Source organism: Adiantum capillus-veneris, chromosome 11, assembly GCF_014529385.1.
Source record: "Adiantum capillus-veneris isolate H3 chromosome 11, ASM1452938v2, whole genome shotgun sequence".
Classification (NCBI taxonomy): Eukaryota; Viridiplantae; Streptophyta; class Polypodiopsida; order Polypodiales; family Pteridaceae; genus Adiantum; species Adiantum capillus-veneris.
Genome location: NC_140941.1, coordinates 148,864,688 through 148,881,615, shown reverse-complemented (window position 1 = coordinate 148,881,615; position 16,928 = coordinate 148,864,688). Strand labels below are relative to the sequence as shown.

Below are 16,928 nucleotides of genomic sequence, written 5' to 3'. Positions count from 1 at the left end.
GGGACAAGGGAGAGAGAGAGAGAGAGAGAGAGAGAGAGAGTGAAAGCTAGGGTAAATATCAAGAGGCATAAATGCCACGATCATGCAGCATTGTATTATGGGTGGTTACCCATGGGAGGAAGAAAAGGAGGAGGGTTCCCGTCCTTTTAAAGCCGAGCAATATGATGGTTAGAGTATGCCTAGGTGGTTTGATCATGGTTTATAGGTATCCCTCGTTTTTTTGTAATTGGTTCAATGCTGGTTATATATGTACTTGTGTGTGTGTGTGAGTGAGACAGAGAGAGAAGAGAGAGAGGGGGGGGGGGGGGGGACATTTTTCCGATAGCATTTTTAATTCAAAAATTGTTGTCGGCTCCATCTCCTTTGCACACAAACACACACCCATACTCACTTGACTAGAGGCTCGTCTCTTCCATGACAAATTCTCACGTTTTTCCTTTGCAATGACGTGCTTAGTCCACAGTTTGGCAATGATATCTGTGCCAACCTCACATGGTTATCATTTTAATGTCAGCAATAATTGCAGCAACCATCCAAATGTGGGAGACAAATTGACAATGTCAAGCCTTTCTGATGAAGCGTCATGGAGGGAGACCAAAATCAACTCAAAGAAAGCTCTACCCTTCCCTTTTCTTCTTGTTTTTGCAAGGTTGGTGCCATGATACCAAAGCCAATTTCAACCAAATGAATGAGAAAGAGAGAGAGAGAGAGAGAGAGAGAGAGAGAGATAGAGAGAGAGAGAGAGAGAGAGAGTATTGAACCAACCAACCTTGGCAATGAATTGATGATATGACAATGGTGGTGCTTATATACTCGCCTTAGCAAATTGCCCTACTCAGGATTTGACAAATAAGTAAAATAAAAACCTAAAGCCAAAATAAATATTGGGTTTTGGGCTATTCATTTGAGATGCTTTAACTTTAACGAGAACTACCTTTTGTGAAGGGCTTCTTTATCCCAAATATGAAAACGATAGCTTTCAACAGAGCTGGCAGCAAGAGATGGGCGTCGATGAGTGGAAAGCTCACACCATGTAGAGGGCAAAGAGTTGGGGCGAGCTGTAGTCCCCCCCCCCAAACCATGCAAGCTCGATTTGGAGCAGTTCTGTGTGTGTACAAGGGGCTTTTCCTGCGTGTCAAACTCAAAACGAGAAGGATAGAGAGACCATGCCTCTACATGCATGCCAAAAAGCTATGGTTTCCCTAGCTTTCGCCTCCCTTTGCTCTGATACCAAGGTGGCTTGGCACTCCTCCTATCCAACCCCCTATGTATAAATAAATAGGGGCCCATGTGCCACCATCCGTTGCATGACCCTTGTCCTCACAGGAGTTGTAAAAAGTTGCATTTTACATACAGTGGTTTCACATCCAAGCATGAAAAAGGGAGCATTTAATGCACGCGGATGACATCCCCTTATTTTTAGTTGTGAATCCCTCAAGGGAGTCATGCATGCACGCATAATGCATAGAAGAACATGCATTGGGCACACATGGACACGTAATGCAGCATGTAGACATAGCGCACATTTGAGGGGATGCAAGCACGTGCATTACACACTTTGGCACATAATGCAACCATGTAATCACAAACACACATTCACACATGCATAATGCCACGATAGCCCTCTCAATCCCAATACATTTTGGGGTTTTCGGGGGGGGGGGGGGGGGGGGGGGGGGGGGGGGGGGGGGGGGGGGGGGGTGTCTCCTCTCTCAAAGTAAAACAACTTTTTTTAACTTAGGGGCAATGTGGGACACGTTATGTATAATAGTATGAGCATCCATAATTTTTCATTAGCATGATCACAACCTTAACCTATATGCATGTGTGCATGCTCACATTGCATCATCTACATATAGCAAAAGCATGATCAGAACATTGTCAACCTATATACATGTGTACATGCATACGTGCATACATATTTGAGCTTAAATATACATAATGAACTCCTATTGAAAAGGTTGGAGAAGGCTTTGTTGTGGTTAAGTGTTACTCTTCTATGAAAGTATCCATTGTCAAGTGCATATATTCTTAGAAAGCAGGGGTAATAGCATATAGAGGAGTTTGGTTGGTTCAATTTGCTTGATACACACATTAATTTGTGTGTGTGTGTGTGTGTGTGTGTGTGTGTGTGTGTGTGTGAGAGAGAGAGAGAGAGAGAGAGAGAGAGCTTGAACATTAAGACCATGCCTAATACTTAAGGTCTAAAAACATCCCAGTGTACCTTCTAGCACAATATATGATATCTGGAGTATTTTACATAATATTCAAATGAGCTGATAAGTAAAATCCACTCTACGTTTGCTTCTCTTCCCCTAAAGTTTCACCAACCCACCAATAGGACAAAACAATGCAAGGGCAACAACATCGCTATCCTACCACCCATAGTGTCTATGTACCACAGCACTGTAGACATCCCACATGCACTAACTCACGTTAAGCTAAAGATGGCAAAAACCGCCCCAATGACACACAGATGACTACCAGCAATTACCACCATTTTGGCCACAGAGCCATGCCCTCCCGAAAAAAAGGAAAAGCTGAACTGAAAATAAAGACTATACTAAAGCTAACTGACAAAGCGGCGCTCTGGGTTGTCCAATGAGTGGTGAACATGATGAATAGTGGTATGATTAAGCTCTACCGCTAGGGGCTCAGAATGCAGGACTATATGGAAAGGCTATACAAATATGATATGCAATACTTTTGGTTTGGGGGGGGGGAGGTTGAACATTAAACAAGGCCTTGATATCCTTACACCACAAATGATACCCTACTTCAGATATCCAAATGTGGAGACACTAAGCACTGATTCCCCAAAGGACCTTATATAGCACAAAATCTGTGTACTTTACATGATATTCCAATGTTTAAATCAATAAAACTCACATTTACGTTTGCTTCTCTTTTCCTACAATGGCTTCCCGTTTGAGGAGTCCTTCCAAATTCAACAACCCACCAATAGCACAGAACATTGCAAGGGCGAACATAGGCAAAGCAAAGACATCACCATCCTTACCACCCATAGTGTATATGTACCACAGCAGTGCCGACATCCCGCATGCACTAACTTGCATCAAGCCAAAGATGGCAAAAACTGCCCCAATTACACACAGATAACTACCAGCAATTACCGCCATTTTGGCCACAGAGCTCTCTTCATTTTTGTTTCCCACCATCATTCTCAGATCTTTCAGCAAAGTATTCCAACTAGGAAAAGCAAAAGGCTCATTATCTGCTACAATCCCCTCCAGCTTTCTGAATACGGAGCCTGGATAAAGAAGAGCCTTCGCAATGCTCTGGTCACCGCCATTTGAGAGGAGGTGAGCAGCCACAACTTCCACCGGACTCGAGCATGTTCCTTTTTGGCAAGGTATACTGCAAAGGTATACATAATTTCATTAACAGCTCGAGCTCTCCATTGGAGCAAGTAAAGAAGAAACACAGCTTCCTCATCAACAATTTATTGGCCTAGAGATAACAACAGGCCTCCTAGCAGCAGCCAACCTCCCATAAAAAGGAAGGGAACGAGAGAGACAGCTTCCTGGCCTACTAGCAGCAGCCAACCTCCCATAATAAGGAAGGGAACGAGAGACATAACCAAGCCTCTCAGCTTCCTATTTGTCACGCTCAAATCTCATCATCATTGCTAAATGGCATTGATACTGTCAAGGTAGAGTTGAAAAAGGCATCCGCATAACCAACTACTTCCATACAAGCTCAAAGAAGTATCCTGTAAGCAACGGCAATGACACTCACCGTCTCCTTCCAAATTCCTAACCTTGTCCTCCTCTACATTCAAGAGAGGATAAAAACCATAATCTTGAAATAAAATACTCTCTCTCTAGAAAGATGGTCCATTCCTAACTCTTAGTCAAGGTCAGAATCCTCCAATGTCGCCCACTCTCTCTCTCTCGGGAGCCAGGAGACCAGCCAGGAGACCAACCACCAGCACAGAGGGAGCCAGGAGAGTAACCACCAGCACAGAGTTGTACCCACATTCATACCAGAGGCACCCTCATTGGGCGACTGAGCTCGGGAGATCGAGACGACCACGACCGAGACACAGGAGCACACTCCATCGACGGAGACTCCAGCAGAGGATCAGAGGCATTCTAGCACGACACCCAGAGTGTCATTGAGGGCCTATTCTACATTTCACATTTCACACTTCATTTTTCATTTTTCACATTTTACATTCAGTACTTTTTGTACTTGTACTTCAGACATTGTATTAGATTCACCACTTTGTATCTGATGGTCTCATAGGTCATTTTGGCCTTTTGAAGATGTTAATATATCATTTCATTTCTCTCTCTCTCTCTCTCTCTCTCTCTCTCTCTCTCTCTCTCTCTCTCTCACGTGTGGGGCAAGAGAAGTGGCTGTAAACTGCGTACAAAATCGGTAAAAGAAGTGGCTGTATATTGTGTACTAAAGAGACCTCTAGATGTAACGGAGACGGGCACCACCTGCCAACAGAAAAGAACAGATTGAACAACTTTAAGCACTTCAAATAACAACTGAATTGAAAGGGATGCACGACACACGAGATGGGAAGTGGCCGAGTTCCACCCCAAGAGAGCACTGGCCCCAAACCTTGGCGCCCCTTTCTGTATTTCTTTGTATTGCTTCAACTCAGTACAAGCGGGTACTCTGTCCTTTGCACTCACACGCGGAGACGTACCAGAGACTGAGCCCATGGCACATATTTAAAAGCCCTTAGCCAAGCTTCAAGTTCTAAAAGCATTTGGCCCAAAAGCTGTCAGCGCGAATTACGAAAATCCGTACACCTGCCATGTTAGTAGCGCACTTCCCGGAAGTCCGTACAACTACCACGTCAGTAGCACAATTCATGGAAGTCCATATTGTTGCCACGTCGTCATGCTCTACACGATTTGCGTGTGTGCGTCCTTTTATTTTGAAGTCTTGTGTCACTTGGGCCCCATCGGACGGGGTCCCATAAGTTGGTGGGAACTTCTTTAAGAATTAGGCCACACAACAAGTCTTTATAAGTTGGTAAAGCTTCTTTTGCTGTTGTTGCTTCTCTTAGGGTTTAGGCCCCTCGGTCGGGATCTGCAGGTTGATTCCGTTCTTTAGTGGCTTGGCACTCAGTAGTTTGTGGCACTCCGCGATTACCGCATATCCACAAAACAATTCAAGTTAGCTAAAAGTTTCTAAGGGTCATTCCGAGGGACATTCCACGAGACAATCAGTTTTCTCATTCCAAATTGGAGCTCTTGATATCTAGGTCGTAGGCTTCCCAGAAAAATCTCATCCAATAAGGAGTATATTCTCATTCCAGATCGAAGGTCTTGATATTCCGGAGTAGGAAAATTAGCCATCCCACCCAGACCGCGTTGATCTCCAACAGGTGTCTTGATGTACTAAAATTACATACCCAGGCAATCTCACCCAATTAGGAATATTTCCAGTCGTTGGCACATCACAATGTAACACAAATGCTCACATGTGCATGTTACAAAACACAACGAATAGCACCGTTGAGCACTTCCCAACCCAGACGTTCTGAGGTATAAAGCTTCTCAACAACTACCTCGTCAATCCTCCTCAAAATAACCTAAAAAGGTCCGGGCCATGAGCTTAGAGGACTAATACAACCAAACGCTCCCCAGACTACAGCTTGTGTCGCTTGGAGGGTTCAAGCATACAACCAAACGCTCTCCAGACATCTCATCTGCGTCGTTCCGAGGTTTTCACCACACAATGAAACACTGCTCAGACATCTCGTCTGCGTCATTCCAAGGTTCAGACAATACCAAAACAACATCTCTCACTACTCCACCCGGAGGTAATCACCAAGCATTGAAACCAGTATTAAAACCACAGTCAAACAATTCAAATCGGCACCAAGACAGGTTTAGAACAGATACCATCCATTTCAATCAAATTCCAAACAGAATCACCAAACAAGTTCTCAAACAGATTCAGAAAACTGCTAAACCAAACTGAAAAAGCATTCTCGACGTCAGTCGAGGTCTAAAGTTGACAGGGCTTCCATCCTGAAACCTGCACTAAAATTAGGGTTAGATTTCTTTCATAAAGTTGTACACGACTGCAACATGGTTCATAAGCTCTTGAATAGTCGAAACAGGCCAAGACAGACAGTGTTCCTGTGGCGGTGATGGTAGCCCCAAGATATAACAATCACACTGGGCCTCCAAGGTTATCAGCTCGAGATGAGACCTATTGCGAGATGTCCAAAATTTCAAGTCATTATCTGCTAGGGTTTCCGTGGCAAGCATTCCAAGATACCCCACTCTGCCAAAAGCTACACTCTGAAGGAAGATGTCTGACGCCATGTAACTTCGGACAAAAATTTTCTTGAAAGCTTTCCAAGTCCTTGGAGTGTGCGGCTTGGTAGCTATAGACATCCACCACTTCACGGGACTGCCTCTGAGAAAAACAATGGCTTATACCCCGTAGGACAGAGCGATGAAGACGGGAGCGCGCGTGATGCGCGATGGACTAAGGGTGGGAGCAACTAATAAGTCCGGGGTCAGGACACGAAGATTCTTTGATACAATTCTCGGTAAAACTTAGAAGTGCCATCTTGCTCTGTTTGCTCTTTGGTAGGACCAGTATGCTTTCAGAAAACAACATGCCTAAATCTCTGATACCATTGTAACGGGGACGGGCACCACGTGCCAACGGAAAAGAACAGACTGAACAACTTTAAGCACTTCAAATAACAATTGAACTGAAAGAGATGCACGACGCACGAGACGGGGAGTTGGTGGAGTTTTACCCCAAGAGAGCACAGGCCCCCAAACGTCGGTGCCCCTTTCAATATTTCTTTATAATGCTTCAACTCAGTACAAGCCGGTACTCTGTCCTCTGCACTCCCACATGGAGACGTACCAAAGATTGAGCCCATGTCACATATTTAAAGGCCCTTGGCCATGAAAAGCAATTACATGAAAAGCTTCAAGTTCGAAAAGCATCCGGCCCTAAAACCTGTCACGCGAATTACAAAAATCCGTACACCTGCCAAGTCAGCAGTGCACTTTGCGAAAGTCTGTACAACTGCCACGTCAGTAGCGCAATTCGCGGAAGTCCGTACTGTTGCCACTTCGTCATGCTCCGCGTGATTTGTGTATGCACGTCCTTTTATTTTAACCTTTTGTGTCTGTTGGGCCCCTGTCCGCATAAGTTGGTGGGAACTTCTTTAAAAATTAGGCCATACGGCAAGTCTTTATACGTTGGTAAAAATTCTTCTGCTTCTTCTACTTCTTGTCTGCTTCTTCTACTTCTTGTTATGCTTCTTCTCTTAGGCTTTAGGGCCCTCGGTCAAGATCTGCAAGTTTGGCTCCGTTCTTCAATGGCTTGACACGTCAGCAATTTGTGACACTAGAGATACTCAATGGCCTATCACCGAGAGCATGTACAAAACAGGGAAAACAATGTGAGGGTTATGTAGATATCAAGGTGACCTATCTGAGGAATGGAAAATGAACCACTGGCAAGGTGCATAATGCCATGTGATGTGACCATGTGGCATGATCCAGACTAAAAAAAACTACAGATCTCTAAGATGCAGCGGATGTGAATGTTGAACTTTGCTTAAGATGAGTGCTCCGAACTGTGCTCAAGGTTCCTTTTACTTACGGAAGGGAGAGCCTTCCGTTCCCTTAGTGAGAGAGTGCAAATGATCACTACAAAGTGGTAAACACTGTGAATGAAGGTGCTGAGACTGAGAGATAGAGAGAGAAGAATACGACACCAAAATGTTGTCAAACCCTCCTCCGAAGGCCCCACTCTCTATGGCGAGAGTGGTCTACTATTGATTGCACCAATCTCTACAATGCTTTGGACTTGTCGACGACGATGAGGACGATGGGATGGGCTGAAATCTGAAAACGCTAATGGCTGAAATCTGCAAATCTTTATCTGCTGGATTCTAACTCTATGTCGGTGACGACGGCGATGACGACGATGCAACGACGACACACTCAAATCGCAAATGCTGAAATCTGCGTTTTCCGGGCTGAATCTGCAAACGCTCGCTGGTCCGACCGTGCGGCGAGGATCTACTGTCACAAACTGCTGACGTGTCAAAGCCTAAAGAATGGAGCCAACTTGCAGATGCTAGCCGAGGGGCTTAAACCCTAAGAAGAACAAGTAACAAAAGAAGTCCTACCAACTTATGGGGACCCCATCCGATGGGGCCCCACGTGACATAAAGAAAATAAAGCAAGACCCACACATACACACACAAGAAATTGCGTAGTTGTTGATGATGTGGCAGATTTTCAAAAATTACGCTAGCTGATGACGTGGCAGGTTGTACGGATTTCCGCGTTTTGCGCTGGTTGATGACGTGGCAGGCTGTACGGATTTCCGTTAATTACACAGGCAAGTTTTGGCATTGCTTTTGGGACTAGAAGCTTTTGAGTTTGAAGGCTTTTCATGTAAACTGCTTTTCATAGGCCAAGCGCCTTTAAATATATGCTAAGGAGGGCTCATTCTCTGGCACACTTCCTGGAGAAGGTGCAGAGTGTGGAGTTCCGGCTTGTACTGTGTTGATGCAATATAAAGAAATACCGAAAGGGACGCCAAGGTTTGGGGCCAATACTCTTTGGGGTGGAATTCTGCCACTCCGTGTCGCATGTCGTCTCTCTCTTTCAATTCAATTGTTATTGAAGTGCTAAAAGTCTGTTCAGTCTGTTTAACACGTGGTGCCCGTCTTGTGACATCTGCTGCGGGAAGGTGAGATTTGCGAGATTCGGGGGTTCTATTGCGGAGTCTATTTGCTGAAATTGCAAAACGCTGATGCAAAGGCTGACTTGGTCGTGGTGAATCTGCAAAAACGCTAGGGTGCTTGCTGATTCAAAAACGCTAGGGCTGACTCTGCTAACGCTAGGGCTGATCTGTGATCTGATGCCAAAACGCTAGGTGTTCTGCTGTGGTCTGCTAACGCCACGTAAATGTGCAAGTTGCAAAACCTTGGTTGATCTGCAACTGTTGAGAAACGCTGGCTGATTCTTGTTGATGGCTGAAAATGCTAGGTTGACATGCGGGGGGGGGGATCTTGCTGAGAAGGTGCCTGTTGGATGTCTCGTCCCTGCTGCCTCTTCTGCCCAAAAGTGCTAGCGCTAGGGTTTCTTATATACTTGAATGGCTAAATTGCCCTACCCAGTTCCCAACAAAAGTCACTTAAAAATAATAAGTGAAAAATGGCTAAAATAGGGAAAATAGGTCTATGCACTGTAAAAATGTTCCTGATGGTAATCTGATGATCATGCTGTGTGCAACCAGAGGATATGCATCTAATCTAAGTGCCTGGACATGCACGGTCTGCGAACAGACTCACAAAAGTACCATAACACTTTCTAATCTAACTGAACTGAACCCATGTCATGAAGTAGTTTGTCCACGTACACATAGGGTTAGATGTGCACGTGACATCCCCTCCTTTTCAAAGTGAGGTACCGGTACCGAACTGTATGGCGTTGAGGGACATTGCCAATAATGTCTGGAATCCTGTGAAGGATTCTTCGCAGACCCACTTTGATGCGTGGGTCATGCGATACTCGAACTTCACGAAGGTCTGCAATGCTTGTTTCTTTGGGCCGCATCGAAAGCAACACAAAGTCATTTGTGGCTCCTTCAATGCTTCAACTTCGTCTATAGTCATGCGTCTACCTTCTTCAAGAATCTCCCAGGGTGAAAATTCCTGAAACCACTTCCAACACAAAAACATAAACATACCCATTCCATGTAAAGTGACTGGAAAAATTTGAGTCTTCTTTAAAGACTGTGCATGCAATGTAGATGAACATATAGACGGCGTGCCAAACCGTTCATCAAACACACGCAAACAATGGAATCGAAACCTGTCTTTCTGATCTAAATCAATCAACTGTGGCAAATCACAATGGAAATATCGATGCTTGATGCTCAACTTTTCATGTGCTCTTTCGGATACCGTGTCATGCCAAGGAAGAGACATGGAATGTGAATTCATTGAATGCAAACATTTCAGCTTTTCATAAGTAATCCACATACATCCGTGCTCATTCATGAGTGAATCGTGCTCATCGTACAATATGTCATGCCTATGAAAAGGGATCACCTAAGGACGGTGACTAAAATACGGGAAAGCATCACGAATGAAACACTCGAACAATGCGTGTTGACTAATCATTCGAACACATAATACTTCTTGTGAGGGTTCTTTGGAGCTCCACTCGAGAGCCAAGATCGGTTCTTCGTGATCGATCGTATTTGCAACGAGGTTAGCTTCGCTAGAAAAAGCATCAACTAAACCATCATCCTTGTGAACAATCACATCTTTATCCTGCAAATCACCATGCTCGTGAATAATCACATCTTGATCATGCAAATCATCATGCTCGTGAATAATCACATCTTGATCATGCAAATCATCATGCTTATCATTATCAAGCAAAACATGTGTGTCATGCTTTGGAAAAGAAGAGACTGAGAGAGTCTCCTTCTCCGGATTCTTTTCAATCTTCACCTGCACATTAGAAATGAGAGATAAAGAATAAACAACTTGCTCTCCACAAATGACAATGGGAGAGTCACTTTTGGCATTGAAAGTGAACTTATTTTCTGTCCAATCAATGAGAGGGTTATGCTCACGAAACCATCGAATGCCCAAAAGCATATCAAATCCTGAAAGAGGAGAGACTACAAATTTCTTGCGGAAGGACGCTTGTTGAACAGTGAACAAAACATCAAGGCACTCGTGCGTGATGAGAGAGTCCATACCGAGAGAGAAGCCAGACACCTCGAAAGGAGATGTCTTGCTAACCTCCAAGCGGGCTCTTTCGACAAGAGAGTCACTAATCAAATCATGCATACTGCCTGGGTCAAACAATATGACAAAACGCTGACCCTTCACATGACCATAACACAATGAGAGACTCATCAATGGGAGGATCATGAGAAACTTGGGTCACACTCGTGTTCTCATTTATTGCATTGACAGAGGAAGTGGGTTCTGTGAGTTCTTTAGATTCATTAGAGTCAAGCTTAGGACATGTTCTTTTTATGTGACCCTTAGTGTGACAATGAAAACAACGACCTTCCTTAGAATAAATGCTTTGTTCTTCTGACATGATGTATCCTCCTAAAATTCCTTTTTCTGCCTTTTCATCTGGAGTGAGCTTAGGTTTAGCAATTGTGTTAGCTTTACCCTTAGGTTTCATTTAGAGAGTTCTTTTCTGAGAGACTATTGGAAGATTGGTTAGACAAGTTACCGTTCTTATCATTCTTACCGTTCTAAAGTCTGAGTGGTACTTGGAGAAGTCTTGTTTTCCTTAGGCTTTCCCTTGTTGTGCTTCATCTCCTGTGCGAGAGCAAACGCTACCGCCTTATTGAGATCGATTGGATCGAGTACCTCGACATCAAACTTGATATAATTGTCCAATCCATAAAGGAATGTCTCTTTGTGCTCATCATCCGATTTACATAATTGAATACTGAGCTGCAAAACACGATTACAGAAAGACATAACTGGCATACCATTTTGCTTGAGACCGCACCAATTGTCTTTCAGCCGTGCTGGGTACTGTGGTGGCATAAACCACGCCTTGAGTTTGTCTTGGAAGTCGGCCCAATTGAAAGAAAGGGGCACGCCTTTCTCGGCTTCCTCTAGGTGCGCGGTCAACTTTGCCTCTTGCCATGCGTGGTACCAATTAATGGCATCACCGGCAAGGTACATAGCTGCCGTCAAGACCTTGCTATTTCCTGTCTTCTTAGTTGTCGCAAAATAAGCATTAAATTGATGCAACCAAGAATGAATAACACTAGCATCCATCTTACCATCATACTTACTGAACGTGATCTTCTCTGTGACGAGGTTGTTGGAGTCCGAATCTCAGCTTGCGCCACGTGATGAACACCAACATCTTTGGTCGGCTCGGACTTCGAGGTGAGTACCTATCGGACCAACTCTTGCATACATTGGTCTCTTTGCGTCTCACGCTCTGACTCCAAGGCCGCTCGTCTTTCTTCCGCCGCCAAGCGCGCTTGCTCACGCTCACGCTCCAAAGCGACCTTTCTTTCTTTGCGCGCTTCGCACTCGCGCTCCAAGGCAACGCAATTCGCTTCTTGTTGTGACATCATGTCCGTCATCGACTTGACCAAAGCCTCCATCGGATTTGGTACATTCCTTGGCGTAGATGGGGAAGGGGTAGGGTCGGAAAAACCTCCAGGTAGGGAAAACTCTTCTTCGCCACCCCCATGCTCACCACCTCCATGCGAAGTATCCATTCCGCTTCGGGTGATGACCGTGCACTTGGAAGGCTTGGGTTCTTAAGTTCACGAGGAACTTGGGTTCTTGTGGGTCTTGGTTCTTGAGGTTCTTGAGGGTCTTGAGTCTTGAGGCTCTCGAGGGTCTTGAGGTTCTTCTTTAGCTTGCAATCTGTGTTATAGAAGGATCTTCTCTTTACCCGAGCTCTTCTCGTTTCTGTGGGCGATGTAAGGTGCAACGGATGTGAATGTTGAACTTTGCTCAAGATGAGTGCTCCGAACTGTGCTCAAGGTTCCTTTTACTTACGGAAGGGAGAGCCTTCAGTTCCCTTAGTGAGAGAGTGCAAATAATCACAAACAAAGTGGTAAACATTGCGCATGAAGGTGCTGAGACTGAGAGATAGAGAGAGAAGAATACGACACCAGAATGTTGTCAAACCCTCCTCCGAAGGCCCCACTCTCTATGGCAAGAGTGGTCTACTATTAATTGCACAAATCTCTACAATGCTTTGGACTTGCCGACGATGTCGACGACGATGCGGACGGCTGAACTCTGAAAACGCTAATGTCTGAAATCTGCAAATCTTTATCTGCTGAATTCTGACTCTATGTCGGTGACGATGGCGATGACGACGATGCAACGACGACGCGCTGAAAACGCAGATGCTGAAATCTGCAAATGCTCGCTGATCTGACCGTGCGGCGAGGATCTGCTGCGGGAAGGTGAGATCTGCAAGGTTTGGGGGTTCTACTGCGGAGTCTATCTGTTGAAATTGCAAAACGCTGATGCAAAGGCTAACTTGGTCGCGGTGAATCTGCAAAAACGCTAGGGTGCTTGCTGATTCAAAAACACTAGGGCTGATCTGCGATCTAATGCCAAAACGCTAGGTGTTCTGCTGTGGTCTGCAACGCCAGGTAGATCTGCAAGTTGCAAAATGCTGGCTGATCTGCAACTGTTGAGAAACGCTGGCTGATTCTTGTTGATGGCTGAAAACGCTAGGTTGACATGCCGGGGGAGCGTCTTGCTGAGAAGGTGGCTGTTGGATGTCTGGTCCCTGCTGCCTCTTCTGTTCAAAAGTGCTAGCGCTAGGGTTTCTTATATACTTGCATGGCTAAATTGCCCTACCCAGTTCCCAACAAAAGTCACTTAAAAATAGTAAGTGAAAAATTGCTAAAATAGGAAAAATAGGTCTATGCACTGTAAAAATGCTCCTGATGGGTTTTGTTGGTAATCTGATGATCATGCTGTGTGCAACCAGAGGATATGCATCTAATCTAAGTGCCTGGACATGCACAGTCTGCAAACAGACTCACAAAAGTGCCAGAACACTTCCTAATCTAATTGAACTGAACCCATGTCATGAAGTAGCTTGTCCACGTACACATAGGGTTAGATGTGCACGTGACAAGATCTTGCCAATGTGTGAAGAAAGGAACATCTACGCAACTTTGTTGTTTTTGCCTTTGACTAAATTAATGCAGAAATGAAAAACGGATATTGCATTTGCTTCTTAGTAATCTTGGTGTGATCCATATAGTAAAAAAGGCTCTAAAGGTCAGTTTCAATAATGAACTTGGCTCCAAAGAGGTGATGTTTCTAAGATCATGTGAAACATCAAGTAATTTCTTCTCATCAATGTTGTTAGACCTCTCCTCAGGTCATAGCCGACGACTCTCGAATGCGAGAACATGCCCATCAACTCCAAGACTAGTGCCGCATGCATCACACTTAACCGAACGAGATTTTTGTAAATCCGAAAGAACCAAGATGGGATCAATAGAAAGTTTCTATTTCAAGGTCTCGAAACTATAAAAGTCCATTTGAATTTGGACCCTCAAGATCATAGGGTCCCATAAGATGGTCAAAACTTCTTTTAATGATTAGGCCACTCGGCAGGACTTTGCAAGTTGGTTAAACTTCTTCTGTTGCTTCTACTTACTCTCTTCACGTTTAGACCCCTCTGCCACAATCTGCAGGTCGGCTAGGGTTAGAGTCAGAGAGCCCTAACCCACCGAGTCTTCAGTGGCTTGACATGTCAGCAGCTGGTGACAACAGGATTGCCTATTGGCACTTGGGCTGACTTGTCAGGGATGTACTTTACAACCTGAGTCTCTGTGACATTGTTTTTGGCTTTGCCCATATGTTCAACCACTATGGAGGGCAGTTTGTTGTTTGTTGATTAGAGTGGGCATTCATGATGGGTTTGTGATGTGGGGGACAATTGCACGGCTTTTGCAATTCCTTGGGTCCCACACCTTTTTCCAAGGCTCACCGACAGATTTGATCTTCATGCTTACTTCATTGGAATATAGACTAGGCACTCAATTACAAGTCATCAATGGACTTCTACCAACGAGATAAGAGTTTTTGCTATGATCTGCATCATCACTCTTTGGACCACATAGAAGGCTCATTGTGCTCACATTCTGTGACGAGAGTCTTTCCTACATCCACCACTTGGATAGCTATTGGGATTGAGCTGCTACATACTTGTCGTAGCCAATGGGGTACTTCAGCAAGCTCCTTCAAGGCACCGGAGAGGCCAATGCACTTTCACGTCGACCATATGCCACTTTAGTCACTATTGCTACTCACCCAGAACTTGATGTCTTGAAGGACCAATCCCCTCTTTGCACACGTTTTTGAGCAACGTATGTCTGGATTCTCTCTTTTTGTTACCTTTTATACCATGGCAAGCTTTATATTGAGTGTGCTCTTCAACCTTATTGCTTGAGTCTCATGCTCCCCCGTATGCAAGGCATCGGTGTCTACAACCTTTGCCATTGACACTTTCTTCTATTAACCTACTCTCTACAAACTTACGTCCTCTTTCTATTCCTACTGACCATGGGAAATCATTGCTATGGATTTTTATCTTCAACTTGCCAGCTACATCATCTGGTTGTAATGGGATTTGGACTATCATTAACCATTCAACAAGCACACTCACTTCATTCCCATCAAGAAAACAATCAAAGCAGACTGGATAGCAACCTCTTCTTACATCACATCTTTTAACTCCATGGGATACCCAAATCCATTGTCAGTGATCGAGATCTCCGTATGACGAGTCTCTTCTAGAGAGCTTGTCACAAGTTGGTGAGTGGCATGGTAAGGCCCTATGGATTTCCCAAATGGAGTCATATTACCGTGCCTTCTCGCAAGGGGAGCAAGCATGCGATTGTTGAATCCAAAGGGGGAGTTATTCATTTCGAGCTGCTTCTTCAAAAAGACCTGTTTGGACAGCAGTAGGATCTTCTTCATCACATCTGGAGGAGGTTTCTATGGTTGTGTTTTCTTCGAGGGACAGATTTGTTGTGCCTTTTGCAAATGCACACCTTTCTTGGAATTGCCGATGGAGCTACCTATCCGATGGGTAGCAGGCTGATGATTCAGTTGCACTCTTGTACAAAATTGTGGATTATGGATGACAGAGGGGGATCTCTTTCTTTCTTGAAGCAGAGGATGGTCACTTGTCCATCTAAGGATGGAAGTTCCGGTTCCTGCTTCAGTTGACTCTTGCTCATCCGGTATGCAGCAGTGGGTGCATGTTACAATGCATGTGTTGGAATTGGCTTTAACAAGCAGAGGGGGAAACTTCTACCTTCAGAACCACTTCTTGTTAGATCATCCGATTTCCTTGGATGAGGTTTAGAGGTGAAGCATGTGGTGCCAGACCCTTAGGCAACAATGACAACAATTCAAGGAGGCTTTAATGGAGTGTGGACTTCTCCTTTCTCCATGTTCTCTCCTTCCCCGCTAGTAATGTGGCCCTATAGATTTAGCCATTTCTTTGCCCTTTTGTGAGCTTGTCAGTATCAGTTGTGGGACAGTTTATGATCCTTGTGAGCTAGTCTACACCAGCTTTGGGACAGGTTTGCAACCCATTATGGGCAGTTTTTCTTGATGTTCGACAGCAAATTTCTCGAGATCCTTTGGATGATAGATTTGCACGTAGTGTCGACACTTGGTGGGGACATCTAGTTCCTACTCCCGCAGCCGGAAACATTTAAATGCTTCTTCCATACATCCCTTTGGAGAGCTCCAACCTTGGGGGCAGTCCTTCGGGTCGGGTGCAGATCTGGCCACGGCTGGCTAGTATAGCAGGTTCTCCCCTTGTAGTTTTCGCCTAGCTTTTTGGCATGTTACAGATCAGCCCCAGCGTTCTTCACGGGCTTGTTTTCCAAGCCGGTTCCTTTACTTTCCCTTTGAGTATTGGAGTCATGTTGTGTATTGGATATTGATTGCACAATTCAGTTGTGGATATATTCTTCTCAACACAAGTACAAAGGACGGTTTTGGTGAAGATTGCGAGTTACAGCAGTGAGAATATATGTGCTCTTCCGAGTTTGTACGCAGTTTGGCACAATGAATTGGATTGAACCTACAAGATTGATCTTGGCAGATGCAAAGAAGTGGCGGACATTTGGTTTGATCTCAGGGAGTTTGCTTGAGTAGCTAGGTTCTTGCTGGACCTCGACGGCTTCTTTGGCAAACATGATCCTCAAGCGATGACATTTCAGGTCTTCCTATTCTTCACAGTCCGAGTTTAGCAATGGTGTGATTCTCTTTGAGTCTCGAGTTCCATGAGATTCAGGTTTTGTTGTTAGGTTAAAGAGGAAGTAGTTTTACCCCAGGTTGTCTCAAATTTCCATCTGGTGGTACTCATTCTCTTTTCCAAAGATTG

General features: G+C 44.7%; 1 protein-coding gene across 1 annotated transcript in view; it reads right to left on the bottom strand.

Moving 5' to 3' along the window:
* Positions 1-2,812: 2,812 nt before the first annotated feature.
* The window catches only part of LOC147448200 (uncharacterized), a 33,573-nt gene continuing 19,457 nt past the window's right edge, over positions 2,813-16,928 (bottom strand). The window contains exon 2 of the mRNA XM_086524080.1: positions 2,813-3,378. Coding sequence (XP_086380206.1) covers positions 2,892-3,378 — 487 coding nt within the window. The 3' untranslated portion in view covers positions 2,813-2,891. The remainder of the gene's footprint in view (positions 3,379-16,928) is intronic.